At 30.9% G+C, this 24776-nt stretch overlaps 1 protein-coding gene and 1 long non-coding RNA gene across 9 annotated transcripts in view; both read right to left on the bottom strand.

Moving 5' to 3' along the window:
• Positions 1–993: 993 nt before the first annotated feature.
• Positions 994–23961, bottom strand: LOC114933923 (multicopper oxidase 3). 8 transcript variants are annotated; one of them, XM_029306511.2, is made up of 10 exons: positions 16395–17594; positions 14704–14889; positions 13884–13983; positions 11267–11387; positions 9922–10132; positions 7967–8362; positions 6649–7014; positions 4418–4696; positions 2162–2377; positions 995–1773 (listed from the first exon to the last, which is right to left on the bottom strand). In XM_029306511.2, exons 2-10 carry the CDS (start codon positions 14828–14830, stop codon positions 1622–1624), a joined length of 1968 nt encoding a protein of 655 aa, XP_029162344.1. In that variant the 5' UTR covers positions 14831–14889; positions 16395–17594; the 3' UTR covers positions 995–1621. The 8 variants fall into 8 exon arrangements, with proteins under 8 accessions (XP_029162350.1, XP_029162344.1, XP_029162346.1 ...); XM_029306513.2 differs by having other exon boundaries at positions 16405–17594; XM_029306512.2 differs by having other exon boundaries at positions 16411–17594.
• LOC146722481 (uncharacterized) overlaps positions 23808–24776 on the bottom strand; it is a 37771-nt gene continuing 36802 nt past the window's right edge. The window contains exon 2 of the long non-coding RNA XR_014925157.1: positions 23808–24249. This is a non-coding gene — a long non-coding RNA (uncharacterized LOC146722481). The remainder of the gene's footprint in view (positions 24250–24776) is intronic.

The following is a 24776-nucleotide window of genomic DNA, read 5'->3' as shown; positions in this document are numbered from 1 at the left end:
CCAGCACGCTAATTTTCTGTGTTAAAAATCGATTCATCTGCAGTGTGTTTGTTACTTCATATTCTCCTCGTTGTGTTATTTTATTTCAATGTGTTTGATAAAGACAAAACTAAAAAATTTGATATAATATAAATAAAAAAGATCTAGCGGTCAAGGAAATCTGGAAAATCGGGAATTGTCAGGAATTTTATAAATCTGGAATTGTCAGGAAAAAGTCAGGAAATTTCACTATTTATCTGAATTTTTGCAGATTATTCTATATTTGTTTCAATAATTTGACATTTTTTATTAAATAAATATGAATTTTTTCTTGACTCCCAGCATGCTAATTTTCTGTGTTAAAAATCGATTCATCTGGAGTGTGTTTGTTACTTTATATTCTCATTGTCGTGTTATTTCATTTCAATGTGTTTAATAGAGATAAAACTAAAAAATTTGATATAATATAAATAAAAAAGATGATTATTTAAATAGTTTTTATAATGACATGTTTGTTTCGATTATCATACATAATGCAGATTGTATAATTGATTTAAAAATTTCATGATTTAACATTTAATTGATTTATCATATAGATGTATGCAAATTATATATTTGGAAAAAATAATACTAAAAAGTCAGGGGAAAAATATTAATTTCTGGTCTTGGAAAATTTGAAAAGGTCAGGAAATTTTTTTTATTGATGCTGGACACCTTGATACTGTAGTATACAGAGTGTCCTAGACTTACTGTACCACACGTTAATGGAAGATTCTTGAGGCGATTTGGAGACGATTTTTTCTCAGCGAAAATGACCAGGCACCAATAATTTTCGAATTATAAACGATTGAAAATAAAAGCTTTTTTGTAAACTAAGCCTTGTAAAAATGAATTATTAACCAAATTAATCTTATTTTAATACATTTTTAACAAAAATAAAATAAATTATTAAAATAAATTATTAACAAATTTTTTAATTAATTTTAGGTAACGTTTACTTTAATAAAATTTTAATTTAAGGCTTAATTATAAAGATACATATAATTTTAAAAATTGAGAACATTAAAAAATGACCTTCCTCAACATGTTTCGCTCAGGAAAAATCGTCTCCAAATAACTTTAGGAGTCTCCCATAAATGTATGGTACAGTAAGGTTGGGACACTCTGTATATCATGTAAGGCTGAAAATCGCGTGCTAGAATTTTAGTTTGATGTTCTGAAAACATGTTTCTTTTATAATTATGATAACCCGAGTAACTCGAAACTCTCAGTTATTAAAACTTGAAATTTATAAAGTTATATATTACACTTTAATAACAGAGATTCTTGGAACAATTTATTTATCACAAAGTTAGATCGAGTTAGTTAAAGTTCAAAATAGGAAAGTTTTAGAAATTGTGTGTGTGTGTGCATGGCATTTAATCAAGTTTCCGCTGAAAAGTCTCTACAATGCGAGAACTTAGAAGAAAATACGGTGAAAGGTTATTATTCGAAATTGACGAGTACAATTTTTATATGTATAGGTCGATGTATAATTCGATATTTTATTAATTAAAAAATTGTAAATTTTAGTCCACGTAGGTGGAACGCTATCTCGTTATATACAATTATATACATTTTAAGCTTAAGCGATTATAACAGTCTACATAAGGAAATAGTCGGGTCCGATGAAGGATCCGCACTTAGGAAAGTCCTGTGGAGCGGATATCATGTCGCTTGGTTCTCCGACTTGCAGAACAACGTCCAAACCGCGAGTCCAATCAGCCGCATGTTCATCACGCAACATCCAATAACCTGCAGAATTATGTGAAAGTGCGGGATCAGTAATTTCATTGATTTAATGCGCAAGCGACGCTGTTACATAAGCGCTTTCTTTGCGTTTCTACCAGATTAATCATCGACATTAAAATGTTCGACAAATTCTGAATCGATTTTTCTCAACAAGATTATATATAGGATAATGTCATTCGTTATAATTAAAAAATGCCGATATAAAATTTTAATTAAATAAATAATAATAAGTTTAATTAAATTTTAATTCAATTAGCGAGGAATTTTTTATTTTCAATTACTAAGAATATTTTGAAACGTTTCGATATTTTTGTAAACTTAACGATTCATCCGGTTAAAATTTAAAGTAGTTTGTAAGTTTAATGAAATAAAGATTTGCTGGGAATTTTACCCGGATTGTCGGCTTTAAATCGCAACGCCACAGCACCGAATTTAGGTACGACGATAGTGTCCTTAACAGGCGCGCAATCGAGATTTCTCATAAACAGTTGCTTCCTCTCATCGAGTTTCTTCACTTCCTGCAGCGACATACTTCGCCCGAATTGTCTTGCGCTCACCACGTAAAAACTGTAGCCGTGTAAGTGATAAACCAGATCGTCTAGACCGCCTGTAGCAAAACAATGATGCATTAACTCCTCCGAATAAATAGAATTTCTTATATAAAATTTAAACAACACATTTCCAATATTAATTAATATTAATATAATATAAACTAATATTAATATTAATATTAACTAATATTAATTAATAATTAAATTATTGGATATAAAAAAAATTCCTGACATGACAAAAATAGGGCTGATAGACTCGGAAATCGTCATTGAATAATATTAAATAATAAATCGAAAAGAATAGAAATATAATACGATAAGAAATATAACTCATTGTCAGAGATTGTTGTTATGCTTGTGAAGTTCTATAAGAGAGATCGATCGTTTGCCGTGTTGTTATTGAAGTTGCAGGATTTTTTCTTCGACTGACGCAAATAACACATATATTGGTAGACCGTTTCAAATATTGTTGGTAAAAAGTAATATAATACATTTTTGTTGGGAATGATTTATGAAGATGAAGCGAGATCAATAATTGCCGACTTTCGCAGTAAATACGAAATATGGACCAAGGACATCGAAATACCTCGGTCGAGCTTACATTCCATTGTGTGCTAACGTTCCCTCTTATCTCCATTTGTGCTATCCCGCTTATTCTAAGATTATCCCAAGTATATATGTCATTGATTAATAGTTATGTAATAATAAGAGTCTTTGTGAGCGTCTTGCACAAAGGACCATATTCTGCGGTTAACGTATTCTCCTTTAGTATTAATATCTTATCCCTAACAAATATATTGAAAGCTCAACATATTAATTATATTTTTTTACTCTGGAATTTAATTTTAATTAATTTAAAAAATTAATTAATAAAACGATCTTTGGAAAATTGATCGTTGAAAAATCATTTAAATTAAACGCACCCACATACATATAGTATTATTTTTTTAATAGCATTTTTAAATTTGCACAATTAAATTTAGTATGTTATTTTATCAATCATATATAGGGAAGAAAATATAATATTGGCAAAAAGATATATTGCCGCGTAAAAAAAATGAAATAATGGCGCAAAGCGTATAAAATATTTTTATTCGCGATTCGAATATTTTTCAGATTCAAATCAGCTAGATTATTTTACTCGAAGGTGGAAGGCGAAAAAAAAGGAGAACGTAAAGAATCTGCGCGAAATAAACGGGATACGAGACGCTCGCGTTATATTGCCAGGGTGTCTAGAATTGTCAGTGAAAAGTCAGGAAATTTTACTATTTAAGTATCTAGGTTTTTTCACATTATTCTACATTTGCCTCAATAATTTGAAGTTTTCTATTAAATAAATATAAACTTTTCCTTGACTTTCAACACGCTAATTTTCTGTGTTGTTAAAAATCGATTCATCTACAGCGTGTTTGTTAATTTATATTTTCATCGTGTTATTTTATTTCAATGTGTTTGATAGAGACAAAACTAAAAAAATTGATATATAATAAAAATAAAAAAAAGATAATTATTTAAATAGTTTAATGACATGTTTGTTTCGCTTATCATACACGAAAAGAATTTTCTCTTAGAATTTCCTGAAAATCATGGTAATCATGGACAATGTGGTATTAAAAAAATTTTATAAGAATTTCTTCTGATTAATATTTATCACAATAAAAATATTAATATGTACATAGTACAAAATTGATCGAACATATTTTATATTTGATGGTAGATATTACTATTTTATTGTGGTAAATATTAATCAGAAAAATTTTTATAAAATTCTTCCAATACCATATATTGCCCATAATTACCATAATTTTCAGGATAAATTCTAAGAGAAAATTCTCTCTGTGTACATAATGCAGATTTTTGTTTTAACTTCCGAACCTACTGACAAGAATATCTCAAGGATTTCATGATTTAACATTTAATTGATTTATTATAAAGATTTTTGGAAAAAATAATACTAAAAAATCAGGGAAGAAATGAATTTCTGGCCTTGGAAAATCTAAAAAGGTCAGTGAATTTTGTTCATTGAGTCTGCTGGACACCCCGATTGCGCGAGTTGCATGTGCGTTTTGATGACGTTCGAAAAAGAGGCTGATTACCCTGGTCCAGGAGAATTATCTCGACGGTCGCTCCGAGCGGAACGCGACGCACGTGTACGCACTCGCACATGTCACCCGGGCCGCCGCCGACGACCGGACGGCATCGAGGTCGCAGCAACGTGTCGTTGTTATCATTGCGAGCGTCATCGTTGGCGTCATCGTGGTTGGTGCACATCATGTCCGGCGACACATCGCCACCCTGGCTCAGCAGCGGCGACGACGGATACGTGAAAGTGGCGTTGTCCACGTTCAACACTCGCGTTTCCGTTCCGCTGTTACCTAAGAGAGGACAGGAAAGAAAGAAAATAATTCCCGCGAAATTGGATAATCGAGTTTGATCGAGCGTCGCGCGATCCTCCCCTTGATTCGAAATTAATTACTCTCTTAATACGATTTTAATTGCGCGTCGCGCTTCCTCGGCTTTTTTCACCGGATGGTGTTTTTTTTCTTTTTACATAATTAGGGGAAATTGAGGCCGCTATCGGTACTTTAGTAGCGGTCCAATATTTTTAGGCGAATTTAGAACCGATCCTCCATAATGAAATTTTTGTGAGAGTTCAACAATATAAATCGTGATCCTTTTATTCTCTATATAAAATGTTTTTATAATCTCAATAAAATTTTATTTAAAGATTTTAATAAAAAATATTTATATTCACATTTTTGAAATTTAGTTTTGCTCACAGGTATTTTAATAAATTTATTGTCACTCGTCTTACGTCTTCCTAAGTATTCAGAGAACTGATCTTCCACAATGAAAATTTCGCGAGTATTCAACAATATATATCGCGATCTTTTTATTTTCTATATAAAATGTTTTTATAATCCCAATAAAATTTTAGTGAAAGATTTTAATAAAAAATATTTGTCACATTTTTGAAATTCAGTTTTGTTCTCAGCTATTTTAATAAATTTATTATTACTCCTCCTTCGTCTTCTTAAGTATTCAGAGATCGAGAGATTTACTGCTAATCCATCAAAACGTTAACAGCTCAGGAGACGTACGAAAAGATTTATGAGGAAAATAATAGCGATGAAAGTGCCTTCCCGACCCAAATACATTGTATTAATATGTAATATCGCGTTCGCGCGGTGAAACTCGCGCGAACGCGATATAATTTTTCAGCAGGCGATTACGCCTGCTTCGAAATTAATTACGGTTGCATCGCGCGCGATTACGATTTAATTGTACTTTCACTTCCCCATTTTCTCGCGTCATTTTTTTATTTTTATTTCCGTTTATGAGAGACTCCTAACGCTATTTGGAGACGATTTTTCCTCAGCGAAAATGTCGAGGAAGGTTATCCTTTTTTTAAATTTTTAAAATCCCAATTTTTAAAATCATGTATCTTGGTAACTAAGCCTTAAATTAAAATTCTATTGAAGTAAACTTTACTTGAAATTAACTAAAAAATGTAGTTTTGTTAATAATTTATTTTTACAAGGCTTAGTTTACAAAAAAGCTCTTATTTTCAATAGTTTATAACTCGAAAATTATTAGTGCCTGGACATTTTCGCTGAGGAAAAATCGTCTCTAACTCGCCTCAAGAATCTTCCATTTACGAGCAGTGTTGTGCTCAGATAATTTAAAAATTAGCTAGATAAAAATATGTAAATTTATCTGAGATAAGATGAAGATGATTTTGTTTTAAATATATCTATTATAGATAAAAGATAAAATTATATGGCGGTTCATTTAGATAATTTTCTAGATAATAATTTTTAAGACTGCTTATGTAAACAGTTATTAAAAAATGTAAATTATAAAAAGGATATAAAAATATATGTATTCATATTTTTATTAATAAATTTTCATGGCTTACTGCTTAAGTACTACTATTAAAGTATTTTTATGTGTTATGATTCTAAATAAAAATGATTTGAAAATTATTCTAGATAATTTAGTAAAGATAATACTTTTCTTCATCTAAGATGCAGATATAGATGATATTGTACATATTTTTATCTATATAAAGATAAAATGACGCCAAAGTTTCATCTAGATAATCATCTGTATAATTTTATTTAGATAACAGCAAACACTGTTCACGAGTGGTATAAAAAATCCGGGACACCCTGCACTGTAAAAAAATATGTAATATATTACACAAAAATATGTAAAATTACACGATAAAAAATAGAAATGTTTATCTTTTTATCATGTAATTTTTCACATTTATTATTTATGTAATTTTACATATTTTTTGTACAGCGTGTGTACGCTCACCCACCTATCAGTTCCGTTGCTTGCATCTTGTAATTAATCGGCAGATACATCGTCACGTCCATGCGAGGCATAGCCAGGGCTCGTGGCATTTTGCGCATATTCTGGATATCCATGACGCAGAGGCTTTCCTGCCCGCCACACTTCTCCGCAGGATTTGTCGTCATGGCCAACCGGTTCGTCCCTATCTCGTCGATATCCTGCCGATCGATCGTTTCCGCCGTTGTCGCCGGAATTTCCGAACCGCTGCCTTTGTAGTTGATCACGGCCGCGCCATTTATCGCGCTCGTTCCGCATTCCTTCGCCGTGTGCACGTTCATCCAATAGGAAGCGACGCGTTTGCTCGCTTTGAGAACAAAATCCGCCCTTTCACCTTTAAACGAAAATCGAAGAATTTGCTTGTCGCTCTTTGGATGGAAATTGCAAGAAATCGCAATAAAGTCGTCTGTTTCGCACGAATGAAGTTCAATTGTATATGCATACACCGTATCGATTTTACGTCCGGAATTTTTAATCATAATCTTCTCTCGCGAATCTCGGTAAAAGTTGCGAGACACTTGCTACTGGAGATCCGGTGTATTCGAAAGTGGGAATAATGAAGGAGAAAATAAGCGTCATAAAATAAATTGCTTGAAAGATATAACAATATTACAATCTCTGGCGAGTATGCTTTTACTTTTCCCAAGTCGTTCCCAAGTGTACAAAATACGCGTGAAAAAATTCCAAACAAATTTAGAATATTTTAACGTATAAATCTGCTTGATTTTCCCAATAATACCAGAAGCCATTCTGCTGTTAAAGCCATCTATTAGGTTGTCGGAAAAGTCATATACAAGGTGTCCCAGAATTAATAGTAAATCTGTTAATGGCAGATTTGTGGGATAATTTAGAGACGATTTTTCCTCCACAAAAATGTCGAGACATCAATAATTTTCGAGTTACAAGCGATTGAATATCTAAGGAGGTTTTCGCAAACTAAACCATGTGAAAAAGAATATTAACAAAATCACATTTTGTTTTTTTAATTTCATGTAGAGTTTACTTTAATAGAATTTTAATTTAAGGTTTAACTACGAAGATACACGATGGCAAAAATTAGGAACAAATGAGGGCCTCCCTCGACATTTTAGCCAAGGAAAAATCGTCTCCAAATGATCCCAGCAATCTGCCATTAAAATTACTATTAATTTTGGCACACTCTGAACAAGTGAAAAACCTTGGAGAAACATAAAAAGGAGAAAAAATTCGTCATGATTTTTCCCACAGCCTAATATACATGAATTACCGCGCAGACATTTCCGGGAAGGTATTAACAGCACTCGCACCTTTTGCTAATGTGATCGAGGTAACTTGTCGCGCCTCGATGGGATGTCCGTCAAGCGCAATCAAGAGAAGCGTGTGACCGTCGATGGAAAGCGTCACCGGACATGCACCGGCGCCTCCGGCATTGGCGGCGCGGAATCTGTGACGTCGTCCCGGGATGACCGTGAACGTGTCTAGGGGAACCGTGGGTCCGCTAGGCTGACGACCTCTCCCATTGATCAGAAGAATCGCCGGTTTCGTGTGACCCTGATTAAACGATACTTCCGGCGAATGCTGCCAGTGGGTCACCAGAATTACGTGATTAGGGTCGTCGATGTCGTAAAGGGCGCGATGGGGCTCCCGAAGGTCAGCCTGCTTCACGATCAATGATCCGAAAATGCCATTGGTGACGTCAGCGCCTGAGTTTTTTTTTTGTTTTTTTTGTTTTTTTTAACAAATCGATTAATTCATCAGTTCGATAATGTAATTATTAAATTATATTAAGAGGATTCTAAACGCCGTCTTGTTTTATCATTTTTACGTACTCCTTTTTATTGGTTGAGTAGAATAATAATTGCTTTTCCACGATTAAAGTATATGTAGAAACAAATGCGAACCTACTGTTTTATTTGTATCGTGGAAAAGCATTCATTATTTTATTCAGGCAATAAAAAAAAAGGGTGTGCAAAAATGATTTATCGATACCTAACAATATTGAATCATTAAATCCATATTATGTGTGATTAAACTTAATTTATATAGGGTGGAAGTTGTTGAAACTAATCAGCTGTCATTTTTTAATGCATGCAGTTATTGAGAAAACAAAAATTGTGTTGGAAACTGCAGTTTTAATGGATATAAATAAAATGTTTGAATACTAGTTTATTTTGTTGATAAAAAGTAATGAAAAGGAACTAATAATCACATAATGATTGATATTTTCAACAATGCCAGATTTAATAGCAGCTATTAAAAGCATCGTCAATAACATTAAAAATGACATGTTAGAAAAAATTTTTACGAGTTTTCATTGAAAAACAGAATTGTGTACAAATTTAAATGATGCGCACTTTGAAAATATTTATCATTAATTTACATATGTGAATACTGCTACTTTTTTCATTACTTTTTTCAATAAAATAAACTGGTATACAAATATTTTATTTAAATATCCATTAAAAACTGTAGACTTTCCTCTTTTCTCAATACAATTTTTTTCTCAATAACTGCACGCATTAAAAAATGACAGCTAATTAGTTTCAGAAATTTCCTATGGGATATCCTGTAAAATAAGCCTAACTTATTTCTGAATATTTTTAAAATATACCATGTATAGAGTGTCTAGCAGTCAGGGAAATCTAAAAAACCGGACATTGTCAGGGAATTTTATAAAATGAAATTGTCAGTAAAAAGTCAGGAAATTTTACTATTTAGGTATCTGAGTTTTTTCACATTATTCCACATTTGTCTCAATAATTTGAAATTTTTAATTAAATAAATATAAGCTTTTCCTTGATTCTCGGCACGCTAATTTTCTGTGTTAAAAATCGATTCATCTACAGTGTGTTCGTTAATTTATATTTTCATCGTCGTGTTATTTTATTTCAGTGTGTTTGATAGAGACAAAACTAAAAAATTTGATATAATATAAATAAAAAAAGTGATTATTTAAATAGTTTATAGTGACGTGTTTGTTTCGATTATCGTACATAATGCAGATTGTATAATTGATTTAAATTTTTGTTTTAACTTTCGAATCTTTTCATCGTTGACAAAAGTATTTCCAGAATTTCATGATTTAACATTTAATTGATTTATTATATTAGATATATACAAATTATATATTTAGAAAAAATAATACTAAAAAGTCGGGGAAAAAATTGATTTTTGGTCTTGGAAAATCTGAAAAAGGTCAGGGAATTTTTTTCATTAAGTCTGCTGGACACCCTGATATACGAAATAATTGACAGCTATCAACCTGCGTGTGCATGCCAGAGATGTGTGCCGGGTATGGAAGCACGAAATTTGTATTGGAAAGTGGTGTAACTCGGTATCGGACACTGCGTGATCAACGGTGCACCATCCATGTAAGGCATTTCCATTTGCGTTTGTCCACGCCAATGCACCGCTACTGCTTTACCCGGAAGACGATTAATGACGTCCACTACTAATATATCGTTTTCACAAACCTGTAAAAGCGTAAACCTGTCTGGAAGTCGCTAATTAATCGCCCATTACTCATCATAAATGTTCAAAGATCTTCACGTTGGAATCGCGTACATTCTGCATATTAAGATAAAGTAGCTAGCTTTCAAATGTCAGTGACAAGAATATTCGATAATTTTCTTCTTCGATTTTATTTTCTAATTTTGCCAACTTTATTTTATTAATTTTTTATTATAAAAGAAATAAAGAGGATTTAAAAAAATTGGATTTTGATATAAAAAAGACTAATGAGAAATTTACACATATAATATTTAATTTTATATGAAATGTAGAATTTAGCTTTAATCAACATTTCTAAAGCTTCGTTACGTATTTGCGGGAAAGATCAATTAGAGGCTCAACGAAACTCTCTTCACTTCAAAGTGTTCACTTAGTTAAACGAGACACGTGCGCGAGATTATTTCCCTATATTCAAGCAACGCAATTAATTATCCAAACTGTATATATACGTGTTTCAATCAGCATGTGAGTTAATTTTAACACAAGATAGAGTTCAATTTTCGTTTCAATTGAAGGTCACTGATTGCAAATGAAGGTATATTTCTATCGGCAAAGCCACGTGGATCAAATCGTACATTTATACAAACATTCGCACATATATAATGTAATTTTTCAGTAAAATTATAGCAATATTAATAAAGCAAGAGAGGATTATATTATTCGGATAATAAAATTAATTATACATTTTTAACTAATATAATTTAGAAATATAATTTTTATATATAAAATTCAGAATATTCGATGTTAAGTTATTAAACTAAATTCATTTTTTTTTTATTTCGCATCTTAGATCACAAAATAATAAAAGGTATTTAAACAATTTTTAATAATGCAATTCTAAAAAATATGCAGCTTTATATTAACTTCAAATAATCCGCGTACTAAACATATATTATTAAATAATATAATATATTAATTTAATATTGTTAATATTATTAAATTTTATGAATCGTTAATGTAACATTATATAAAGTAAACTCTAATTAAAAAAGGAGTGTTGAAAAGCGATATCGAAATATGCTTGAGGTGAATTTCGAGTTTCAAGCGGTAAGTGTAACACTCCAACTATTGATCGATGATGTGTATCGAGGTCATACCTGAATACTGGGTCCTGGCATTTCACGATTGGCCGTAAGGATGCCTCGTCTCTGTCCATCCGCAGAAACGCAATGCTTGGCCAAGCAGGCGGTCTGATTCAATGGACAATCGCCGCATGATCTGTAAGGAACTTGCGTAAAATCGCGATTCCGTCTTCCCCAGCACTATAATGCAAGTCTACAAAGCGGATCGAATTGTTATACAACTATCACCGAAGGTGTTATAATAATGCAGGTTTTATGTATGAAATAATCACGGAAATCAAAATAATTACCTAAATTTCAGGTATGACATAGAGAGACCTAAAATTTAGCTACGGTAATTAATTTTTTTCCACGATACCGCAGTTTTCCGCATAGCACTTTTGCATGCAATTTTTTCATCTGTATATTTCATGCAGATCGATATCTATATAACAGCCTCGATCGATTTTTTTTGAGAATCATGCATAAGCAGAATAAAAAAGAGCAAATAGTATGTATTATTCAATAGCAAATTAGTAATGTTTTATACGAGTTTTAATTTAAACGTAGCATGCAATTTTTTTATCTACATATTTCATATAGATCGATATCTATATAATATATAACAGGATCGTTTGATTTTTTTGAGAATAATAAACGTAACCTATACAGCACAAAATAGTTTTATAATCTTTTAAAAATATTTCTTAAAAGATACAATAATTCTTAAAAATATTTTTAAAAAGTTTCTATGTCCGCTTTTCATGTTTAAAAAATATGGTTGAATATAGATTTAAACTGATATTTCAAGAATATGTATCAAATATTTAAGAAAATATTATCTGAGTGATAAAGAAAAACATTTTTTTAAATATTTTTAAGTTTTTTTAAAATATTCTAAAAAAATGTTGTCACACAAAATTTGTAAATCATTGTAAAATATTCCTGAAATAATTTGAAAATGTTTTTATGCAATATTTTATAAAAATATTTAGAAATATTTTTTTAAAACATTCATAATATTTTGTGCTATATAAAAAGAGAGCAGAGTAAAAGAGAACAAATAGCGTGTATTATTTAATAGCAAATTAGCAATGTTTTGTACGAATTTTAATTTAAACGTAGCATGCAATTTGTTTATCTACATATTTCATATAGATCGATATCTATGGTAATATATAACAGGATCGTTCGATTTTTTTTGAGAATAATAAGCGTAAGCAGAGTACAAGAGTACAAATAGCGTGTAGTTATTATTTAATAACAAGTTCGCAGCGTTTTGCGCGAGTTATTATTTCGATTGAATAAAAAAACATAATACCGATCCGGTCTCCTCCGATCTCGATTTATCTATTATATCGCGATTCTCGTTTTTGCATTTCGACAAGTGTGCGGTCGCGTGATTGTCCCGGGTTTTCCGCATTACGATTAAAGATTGCACAACCGTTATTGCATCGACGAGCCCGAAACCGAGCGTTGTGCTCGGTAATAGTTAAACGTAATGCGGCAGTACGGTGCGCACGACGTGTTGCAATTGCAAAAACGAACTGTTTATAATGCAGTAATAATCATTTCACGCCGCGCACGTAACTTCCTTCGCGCGGTTACGCGATCTCTTATGTGTATTTTTTTTTTTTTTTTATTACTTACATGAAAAGGAAAATAAAGACACGAAGTGTATTTGTAATGCTTATTTCGCGAAATGCGCGTAACGAGAAATGCAATTTCCTTTGCGTGAGACGGTTACGATATCGCGTATGCATTTCTTTATTACATGAGGTAACTTTCCCTTTTTAGAATTCGTCGTTCTTCTCTCGGACGCGAGTAGTATTATTGAAAATTCAAAATTAATATTTCATTGCAGATGCTCGTAAAAACAATATAGATGATATATCAGTTTAATTTGTAATATTAATATTAATAATAATATAATATAAATATAGATATATTATTAATAATAATATTTGATCAAATTAAATTAATTTATAATAATAATATTTAATACAATTAATATATAATATAATTTAATAAAATTAATATATAATTTTTATTCGTAATAATTAAATTAATATAACCTTTTTATAACCTTGATCGTTAGCGGATATTTAATTACACCTATTTACGAATAAATAGGTATTTTATAAAATAAAAGTCGGACATTGCACAACATTCACTTCGTAATCTACATTCTTGTAACGTTTAACCTTCGTATCTGGTTTGCTCTCAAGCTTTACTTTCTCTATTTTCATAATATGTGCTACATTTCACGAAACAGGTTAAAATGACCCGATATTATAGTTATGTGAAACACACTCTTATAATATTTAATTTCTTTAAATAAAGATATTTAAAAAATTGTTAAAATAAATAGATCGGAAATACATATTAAATAAATACAAAAAATATTTATTATTAAAATCTAATAATTAAATAATTTATCGATTTTTATCGAAACATCGAAACATCGATTATGATAATCAGCTGATTAGAGAGTCTGCATACAGACGAGAGGAGTCATGCGATGTGACCTGTTTTGACGCGTGTATTTATAATGAAGTTTTTTTATTCGTTGTGCGCGCAAATGAATGGATGGATGAAATTTTTATAAAATATAGATGCAACACCGGCGAAAAACGTAATTGAATGGACTTACTTGCTAAGTGATTGGAAGACTTCTAATGTGAGTTTCACCCGGCAGATCATAGGCCATTCCAAGTGATGACACGGCCTATCGCAGGAAAGGAATGTTTGTTCTGAAAAAGAACAGAAAGAGTAGTGAAGAAGGAAAAAATATTTTATCGCCTCGAAAGCAATTTTCCTTTTAGTCTATCAAACAAGAAAAAAATGTTAGTGGATAAGCGGTAAAGATGAAAGTTACAAACCACATAGAAAGTACTATTTAGCAAAGAAAAGCTAATGATGCGCACGCATTTATATTATGGCGCATACGTCAAAATTGCGGCGGATTAGATGGAAGCGAAAATGCATTTCGCGCATTATTACACGGATTATAACGTTTCATATCTATCTTCATTATAAAATCTTAAGTTGACTTCGTTTAATCGGATAAATTCAATGTCTGGTATTCAATGTCTGGTGAAGTTTTTTCCAGTCAAATACATTTTACGTTATTAATTTATATATTTATTTTAAAACGTATATTCAAATAGAGTGGGTTTTATCTTTAGACGATGTACATGAGAAAAATTCAAGAAGAGGCAAGATTTCATTTATAATATTTCCTCTAATTTTATATAATACTGAAAATATTTGAGAAAAAAAACAAAATTTATTTATGCATAAAAATTCTTAAAAAAATTAACGTCTCAAATTTTCTCTCGCGAATTTATTGTCTAAAATGTATTGTCATGAGGAATAATTAAAAGCTGCATTAAATTTACATGACTTATGCGCGGTAAGACAACATACGCTGTTCGCATTATAATTTTGACAAAATAATTGTTCCAACTTACTAGGCCTGTAATTGTTAATATGTAAAAATGTTGCCGCAGCTACGACCATTGTTACGACCACGAGACATCGTAAAATATACGTGGCCGGAGTGGCCACGTGACGATAAGTGGATTTTGGAGAATACATCGCCTACCAACGTTGTTATACGACAATAACAGGCGGTGACGACATTTATTCCCCGTGAGCTTTAAAAATTGACAGATTTTGAGTGAAATATTTACAGATGAACAATTAAGCTTCTTAATAAAACAAAAGTATGCCAATTAAATCGCGCAAATTATTAAGTAGCACGAGATGTATGTCTATTCAGCGATCGATTGACAAGAGAGATATATGATAGATTTCTACCAATAAATGAGAGAAAAATTTTTTTAAGTTCAACTCATGACTCTTTGCTGCTTTCAAGCTTCGAGCTAAGTAATGCTTCGAGGATAATAAAATGAAAGAGTTGCGCGGAGAAAGCTGACCGTGAAGGTAAAAAAGGAAGATGTTTGAACTCTATAAACAAAATCGAAAGTTAAATTGTTGTTTGGTTATCCTTTTGAGGTACATCTTTTCCAGTTTTAATCTTCACAAAGGCGTTCATAAATCAATTTTCGCGAGACATTATGAATGAATTATGAAAATTAAATTTGAAGTTTAATCATGCGTAATGATTAATCATAGTAAATAATGAGGCTATCTGTCACTCATTAACTGTCAAAATATTTTAAATATGTTTGTGTGATTATGACTAATGTTAATTTTTATTAAAAGTTATGTAATCAGCTCATATAGTTTATAATAAGTACCAATTTGAAAAATTTATATATTTTAAAAAAATTATATATTATATTCTGAATAAAAATCATGAGGTGTTCATGAGAAGTAAAAATCAATGAAATAGAGAATATGAAATTAAGCACATTTGCCTAATATTGTCATTTCCGTTCTCTATTATGAGATCATTATCACATAGAAATTTCATTATAATATTACGTAGAAATTTATATAATTTTCACATTATAACACAAATTTAATTCAGTTACATGTTACATGCGTGATATATATCAACGGAATCACGCATCTTTTTTTTTTTTACTGAAATTGAAAGTAAAATTACTGTTCATATTCTACCATACAATTTCACCACAGAGATTCTTTTTGTAGCTTCGAAATGGATTATATAATACAAACAGATAGAATGAACTTTTTTAAATTGTAGGATATGTCTCAAAATTTTTTACAGAAATAATTCTAATACAAATTAATCGATGAACTCAACTCTATGCAATTCGATTCAGTATTGCAATGCGTGCAATTTTTTAAATATCGTTAACTTATAAAGTCTTGGAGATTTTTCAAGCTGAAATAAGAAGTTTTATTTTAGATCAACTATCAAAACGCGTGTTGCAATTATGCTATATCCCGTCTTATTTATTTTTACACGAATAATCTTCACATATATATTAAATTATACATCCAAGTTTTTTTGCACCAATTAATGATTTGCATCAAATCCAAGAGAGTTAATCACTACATTTAACGTTAATTACTACATTTGACGTTTATAGCACGACAGATATAAATAATAATTATAGATAAATGAGGATATAGATAACGAGAAGAGAGGATATTCTCTCAATAAAAAAAACTCAATGAAGAAACGTGTGCGAAAAGACAATATAGATATATCTTTAGGTCACTGCACCACTGCGAACATTTACATAAAGCCGATACAACAAAACTGCGGACACAGTCGCGCTCCCCGTCGACGACTGATGAGAATATTCAGCCCGAAATTCGTTGCTAGAACGGCGTTTCTCTCCCGCTCTCTTTCGCCACTCTTCGACGTTCCTTCCTCATTGTCGAAGATCGAGACTAAGGCTAGCTAGTTTGTTCGCGAAACATATCCAAGGCGAGAAGAGAGAACCGGATTGTCTTGATTAACATGAAAGAAAGAAAGAAACGAGTTGAGTCGCAAGAAAAGAAAAAAAAACCATAATAAATTTATTTACGAGCGTTTCGCTGCACAAACATTTAAGGCCGTCTGCGAATTACGACATAGCCTTCATTACGTTTGGCCGTATAATTTTCTATCCTTGAGCTCTGAACCAGTCTGAGGTTTTATTCAGATTGCGTTGAAGACGATTTTATTATACAGAAGTGGTAAATAAGTTTGATAGTCGTCAGATTTTTTGTCATCTCATTAAATCGCCTGTTTACATTGTGGCGACAAATTATTATTATTATGTTACGAAGGTAAATGAATTACTTAGATTTGATCTGAAATCATTGAAGCGATAACTTAAATGTAACAAAATTCTTTGCAAACATAAGAAGTCGATTTTTTATTAATAAATTTAAAAAAATTATTTTGCCATGTTTATAAATATTTTATTAACTGCTGATTCATTCATCGACATTTTTTGCGAGTACAAATAGAAGCTAATGATATTGTCTGTTTACAGACGATTTGTATTTATTGCCATTTGTTGCTTCTGTCCATAAGACTTTTTCCCTATCCGCAAAAATGATTAATCGGCTTCCTCATTTGTACGTAACTATGCGTATCGACTCCCGATTGGCTTCGTATGCAACTACCCGACATGGTAGTTTAACCCAATGATCGAAATACGCTTCGAATGGAAAGTATCGAAGAGCGCTCGACATCCAGAAGTCCATTTATCATAAAGATCTGAGGAAAAATCGAATATGAAGGTGTCGCTAATGGATGACCGAGGCATGACGATCTAAATGCAAGCGTGACCGATTGCGATCGAGACAAAACGACGGACCGGATCTCATAAATCACCGCACCACTGACAGTCGTCGGCTGTAGAACGTGGATGAACTAACGACCGCGACGTAGGTATATCCTCGCGCACCCAATGGACAACTGACGAAAAAGTTCAATTTCGTCGCTATCCAGTCGCTACCAAACTATGACGTCGCCTTCCCTCTCTCGGCGTTCCGCGGTCCCCAAAGTACAAAGATCATCTACATGCGAACGCGCGGTAGTTGTTCTCTTCCCTCCTTTTTTTCTGTCTTTCCTTCTCTACACAACCCCGCGGTCGCAGCGACGCCTCGAGTTTCGCGAATCGAATCTAAAATATGTGTCAGAAACGGCATAACCAGCGAGTGAAAGTTCCGCCTGAGGGCCCGTTTTGAAGACCCCTACCTATAGCATCGCGAACCGGGGACCCGTTTCGCATCTCTCTGAAAAGTCGGCTCGAATACTTTCATCTTCCGACCTTTCTCCTTCTACTCGGTCCAGCCAGCCAGTATGGAGATTTCGCTTTCGCTGATGCCTACCGGATCAGCTCTTACTCACATGGGCGGATAGAAACGATAATCATCGTGCTTGTGCGGTCACTTCTCTATGGAAAGCAAGTAACGTTTTGCTTGTCGTGAATATACGGCTTGGCGCATGTTTATCGGTCATTTTCATTCGGATTGCAACATTGGTGCATATGTTCGATTGGAACTTTCTAAAGAGTAGGATATAATCAGATTTTTAACGTATACGCATCTAGATGGTGCGCTCGTAGAAACTGGTACGATCTCAAGTAGTGTAATTATTTTAACGTTATCCTGTCACAATATTCGCATCGCTTAGGCAAAAGTTATTTATAGATAGAAACGAAGCTATTTATTTCTTGCGCATATATGTGCATATGTGAAGCAGGTAGCTATATTAATGTCTTCCTTTTCCATCATTTTTAGATCCATAATGAATAGTATAAATTTCCTTTCGCAGCTGAAAACCATGAGAGTTAATCACAAAATTAAATTTAATTTAGTATAGATCATTTGGGCTGTTTAATTTACTTTCTAAGTCTTTGTGCGCCTATAGCGACAAATAAATGATTAGATTCGCTACAATAGAAGATAAAGGATTCAATTAAATACATAGGTTCGCAAACTCGATTTGGAGGATATCTGATTCAAGCTTAGTGAAATTAAATAAAACAAGTGCACTCGTGAAACGAATGACTTTGCATTTCTATGAGAGCAACTTGCTATACAATAGTGGAGAAAATTGCTGTCGGTCCGAGCTTTTCCTTTAATATTCTATAAGCAGTAGATGGACAGTAAATAAATAAAAGAATAGCGTGTGTATATCATAGAACTTTTTCTTCCCTGCAAGTGATGTAAATAAATCTTCGCCACTATAATAATTAATATTATCACAATATAATTGTGACGATTTAATCCAAAATCAAAACCCAAAATGTACATTTCGCTTACGTGCCACGCATTATCTAACACTGCGATACATTCGAAAATTGCATATGTATTTATTCGTAATGACATTTATGTTATCTAATCCATATTCAGTACGATTGCCATTATATCACAATGCGTTAAATAAGTAACGACTTCCTAACTTTGCAAATAACCGCGTTGTCACTCGCTGTCGTAATTAATAATTTCAAACATATTTTATGCACTGAACTTCGCACTTTGTTCTGTTTATCAGCTTCTGCAATAATTAGAAAATTGTGCATCAGAGCAAAACTAATGTGATTATTGATAATGCAATTATATGATTGGAAACCGACTTCGAAATATTCAAATTATCAATTGTGATTCACAAAGAGGAAATCACTTAATTATGAATCTATTAAAAGATACGATGGATATAATGGCAAATATCAATCTTCGAAAGTGAAAGACGTATCTCTCTTATTGTTAGTATAATGTGTTACTCATGCAAGTGGTATTGTGTTATTTTCTTCTGAGAAAGCATTTTTCTCTATCGATAATAACTGTAAGTAGCACTCGAGGGGAAATCTCTCGTACTTAAAAGCATTTTGTCTCGATATCATTTCCCATCCTGTATTTAATGGTTATCGACACTAACAATTTCCATAGGTTATCAAGTAATCAAGACAATTCTGTTTAGCTTAGAACAAGTATTAGAAAGGAGATTAATAAATAGGCATACACAAAATTAAAAAGAGAAATGCTCTCGATTTAACTTGATAATGTTAATAATGGAAGGAGATCCTCTGTATCATCTGATTGTTAGTAAAGTATCTGTGATTTCACTGATGTAAATTAGAAGTGTAAAAACATAGCTGTTTTCATTATAAGTCTTCATTATCAGCTTCTTTATAAATTAATGTTTTTTTTATATTTTACTTCTAACATTATTTTTTATCTTTTTTTGTATTTCTATATTTGTATCAAATAACGTTACGCGCTTTATATAGTTTTGCGTCATGTATCAGAAAATGTTCACACTGATATCCTGGAATTTGTTTCACTCGATAGTTGGGACGAACTTTTTACTCTCTACATATATTGATAAAACACATTTACCGTATAATCATTGACGCTTTCACTTGTTTACTTCGGCGGAACGCATCTCTCTCACGATTATTCTTCAAAATCCGCGAAATTTAGATTCATATTACATGTGAATTACTAATATCATTTTTATAGGAAATATTCGACTTATGCGAAAATTGATCCGTGCGTGGAAATAAAATTGCATTTATAATCGCTGCGATTTACTTAAATTAGTCGTCAAATATTCGTAAATACATAATTCTGTACATACATATTACATATATTATGATGACTCATACGATATACTCGTAATCATGTTCAAATATTATTGGTAATGCAAAATCATGTATTGAAGTAATTAGCATATATGATTTAACATATGTTTATATAAGATATTGATATGAGAAGAAAAAGATCGATTGTAATTATAATTTAAATTGCAAAAATTAAATATTGATTTGCATTTGTTTGAAAAAAAATTGATATTTTTAATTTATTTTAATTCATAATTATCATAAAGATATTATTTTTTTTTGCACAAATAAAATTATCAACAAATTTATATTTTTTCAGAAAGTTTAAATTTTTGCACGTAAAGTACGATTTTGAAGAAAATATTTATAAAGAATAATGTTAGCAATTATAATTGAAATATATTTAATAATTCATAAGTTCCTACAAACCGCAGTAGATAAAAATTCTACTATAATGGCTGAAATTTGCCATTAAAAAAGTGACGGCCAATCAAGTAAAAATAAATAAATCTCTTTGCCTGAGGTGGCAGATGTTCTTTTGAAAGAAGAGAAAGTCATTTAGAGTTAGCCATGACAAAGGACATTTACGGCAGGTTACGTTCAAATGTTAATAAGAAATTCGATCACCTTTTTTAAACGGGAAACAACGGCACCGTCAAAAAGCGAAATTGTGTATATTGCGAGACCATACACTTTCACGTTGAACTTTCAATTTTTATTCTGATATATTTTGACAATCTTTACGTTACAGTACATGTGACTTGCCTCTTCCTTTTTATGATTAAATCAAAGAGAAAGTATGTGTAGTTTATGTAGACTCATTACATTATTCAATAAGATTGCCAGTCAATCATAAACAGAATTTTTGTCATAATTATAATTTATAATATTTCTAATATACAATACTTTTACGTTGTGAATTTAAAAGTAATAAGAATTTCTCTCTCTATTATTCTTACTTAACCCAAAATTGTTTCCATATATGTAACAGAATATATACATACATATAATAAACATAACTCTTGATGTAAGAATGCTAATTGAAAAGATGTAACACACATAACACATATGTATTAATTTTATGAAAGTAGAGTCATGTAAAAATTCTTACGCGATGCAGAAACTAGGAATATATTTGAAAATATAGCGTAAAAAAACATCTGTTATGTGCGAAGATGATAGAATTAGTAATCAAAACTCAAAATTATACTGTTGTACAATACAATTAGCCTCATAATATATGTGCAGATATGCATGTATGCAATGTACTTAATGTTAGAAAAGATGATGATAGAAAAGATGTTAAGAAATTATTTACGTTTAAACATGCTAAAGAGCATAGAGAGCGTCATGGTTATACACAAGTAAAGTTTTAATAGAATACCGTATGTACCAATTACATGATAAAAATTATAGTTGTATCAAAATGCATGATTTCTCCATACAATTGGTAAACGTAAAGTATATAAAATATATAAAATTTGTAAATAATATATGTACAATTTTGTTCAATCTTATATTTTATTTTATTTAACGAAAATGCATAATACCGAAATTCTTTTGACACAAATTAAAGATGATATAAATGATTATTTATAAACAAAATGATCATTGCATAAAATAATTATTTCTTTAATTCTTGCAAATTTATTAAAAAAAGAGGAATTATTGCATATATTATAATAGAGAGATATAATTGATTGAATTGATCGAACTGCGTATATTATCTCCGTCATTTTTATTTTTATCATAATCAAAATAAAAAAATATAACTATTTTTTTTATATTATATACATGAAAGATTCGAAAGAGGCTTTTTCTCTTCTCCTTAATTTGTTTCCATCGGTTAATACCAACATTAATAATGATGCCTGAAAGCTTGACAGCTAGCAGTTAATTTAGCATAATGAGTTTCAAATGAAACAATGCTTATTATATAGATATTTGACAAATAGTAATTACAGTTAGCATCTCTTGAATAAGATTAATCCTTATTAAAAGAGACATACTGTACATAACTGTAAATATTAATTTGAGGTCATTGCATGACCTCTCGTACGCAGAGGTCATGCAATCTATCCCATCTTCACACGTGAATATTCGCTATCAAATACTATATATTTAATATGACTATTTTGTTGGAAAAAACAATTTTTTATAGAAAACTTTTGCAAATATTTTTGTTAACAAATATTACAATTTTTAATACTTTGAAAGAGCTAGATCATATAAATAATTCTGATAAAGATATGCTGCACTATTACCTAAGAAATATTATTAATTAATTTTAAAATCAATACGAATTATAGATATTTTATCGATTTATTTTTTGTATCTTGGCGAATATTATAGATGATGATTTTAAATTTAAGTCTATTTATGATTATTATTATTTTGGCAGAGCCTTTAATAATTCATTAGAGTATTAATTGTTCATCTATCATTTTTAATCTTTAATCATATATCTCGACGTGAGTAAGAGGAGAAAGTTTTTAAAAATTTTCTCTAATTTATTATTAGATTTTTGTGCTTTATTTTGATATATTTACCTTCAGATAAAATAAAATAATTTATTTAGATAAAATTAATAATTATACATGTAAATATAATACTTTGACTGTGCAATGTAGATATAGAACTTTGAAAAATTATCGTATAAATAGAGAATTTACTAATGTAAAAAAATCGATTATTAATTATATGCTCGAAGAATCTTCTATTTAATTATTTGATAATACATTGAATAAAATTTATTAAATTCGAATAAATATTTATTTCAATACTACCTAATAAATCATTCATTTGAAACTAATAATATTGATTTGATGTGAAAAAAATATATATATATTTTTATAAGAATTTATTTGATATAAGAAAATCCTTTTCAAAATAAATGAATATTTATTTGTTTTAAATACATGATTGATTAGGCAGTATTGAAATAAACATTTATTAATTTAATAATTTTTCTTTTTCAGTGTAGAATTACATAGCACTCTTTATATGACAATGTGTCAAATAAAACTTTGGTGCGCAAATATTCCTGTTTAAATTTATCAAAATAAATTTGCATAGAATTTGGTGAAATTAAAGTATTCACTTCTATAAAGAAAAGTTGCAAGCAAACAAGTAAAATAAGTAATAAATATAAAGAAGAAACAAAATCTTTACATATATACGTATATAATCAAATATAAATCATAAGTTCATCTTGACGATCTTGACAAAACTTTAAGCAAAATAAGTATAAATAAAACACAGTTAAATATTTCATAATTAATGCTACATATATATTCTTCTTTATTATATACATATCAACAGTTTTTGAAGCTCTCACCTGTCAAATTTTCTTAATCCATCTACGTTAAAAGTCAATTTTAATATCAATTATAAAGCGGCGAACTGACTTAAGACTAAAATATGAAACAAATTCCGCAGAAAATGATGTTCGCGATCAATGCGCGAGATACATTTTCGCTCCATGCTCCATCAATCTCGAAATTAATGTTTCAACTTCTGCTATCATCTATTTGATTTTCACTGTTATGACAGAGATATCTTCTACGGCTTACCTGGCACAGGTGTCAAGTAGATGATGGTCGCGACCACGGAACCGAGCCCGATGAAAATCCCACATCTGAAGAGCATCGTGGTCGAGAAAATCGGTGTCGAGATATGCGCGAGAGCAGCCGAGGAGGCAAGCGAGTGTCGGACTAGCCGGTGTCGTGGTCGCGGACATACTAGCACTGCTCAAGCAAGTTCATTGCCAAGAAGAGAGAGTCGATTGCCGATTAAAAGAAAGATCTTTCAAGTGAAGCACTAACGCTCTTGTATACTGTCATGCTTCGCGTACGAGGCCTCTTAGCGTGTTCGTCATTATTTGCACGTGGGTGGATGGATCTCCCGGAATTATCACGGTTTACTTGACAATCTTTGGGAAGATTGCGATCACCTCCGGTGACCCTTGTAATAAAATGTTGTTTTCACTTCCAGTTCTCATTTCCACGGTGTATCCTTATACAAGAGAAAAGCGCGAGATGAGCTGTCATTAGTCAACTACGCAAAAATTGATTAATTACTATTGATGTGTCCGATTTATAAATTATGTTTTTCACACATGAAAGCTGAAGCAATTAAGACTGCGTAATGTGTACTTAATTAGCTTTCTTAGGTTTTTGTTTTTTTTTCTATTGCTTTCATTCTTACATTATCGTAATTTAAATCTGTTTAAATGTATTGTGATCAATAATATGATAATGCTGATCCAACAAGTTTTCTTTTATCCATATTCTCAGGCTTATGATTACAGAGAATATTTAAAGTCGTGTTAATTAAACTATTTAACAGGAATTAATTCGCGCAACGATATTGACAGGAAACACAAAGTTGAAACGAAAGTATATATAATGAGTGCAACTTGCTTAATATAAACTGGATATAAACTGAAATATAAACTGGAAATATTGATCAAGTTATTAGAATACTATAGTTGCGTTTGTGATTTATTAAATTTTATTTCATAAGAATATTCTATTGATATC

Source organism: Nylanderia fulva, unplaced genomic scaffold, assembly GCF_048542155.1.
Source record: "Nylanderia fulva isolate GAGA-0341 unplaced genomic scaffold, ASM4854215v1 Scaffold31, whole genome shotgun sequence".
NCBI lineage: Eukaryota > Metazoa > Arthropoda > Insecta > Hymenoptera > Formicidae > Nylanderia > Nylanderia fulva.
This window is presented reverse-complemented; position numbering and strand designations above follow the sequence as displayed.

Coding starts and splice junctions, on each gene's coding strand:
- LOC114933923 (XM_029306511.2), bottom strand. CDS start 14,830: ATGTATTCTCCAAAATCCACTTATCGTCACGTGGCCACTCCGGCCACG. Junction 7,015..7,966: donor CTCGATCACATTAGCAAAAG/GTGCGAGTGCTG, acceptor TTTCGTTTAAAG/GTGAAAGGGCGGATTTTGTT. Junction 2,378..4,417: donor GATAATTCTCCTGGACCAGG/GTAATCAGCCTC, acceptor GTTTTGCTACAG/GCGGTCTAGACGATCTGGTT.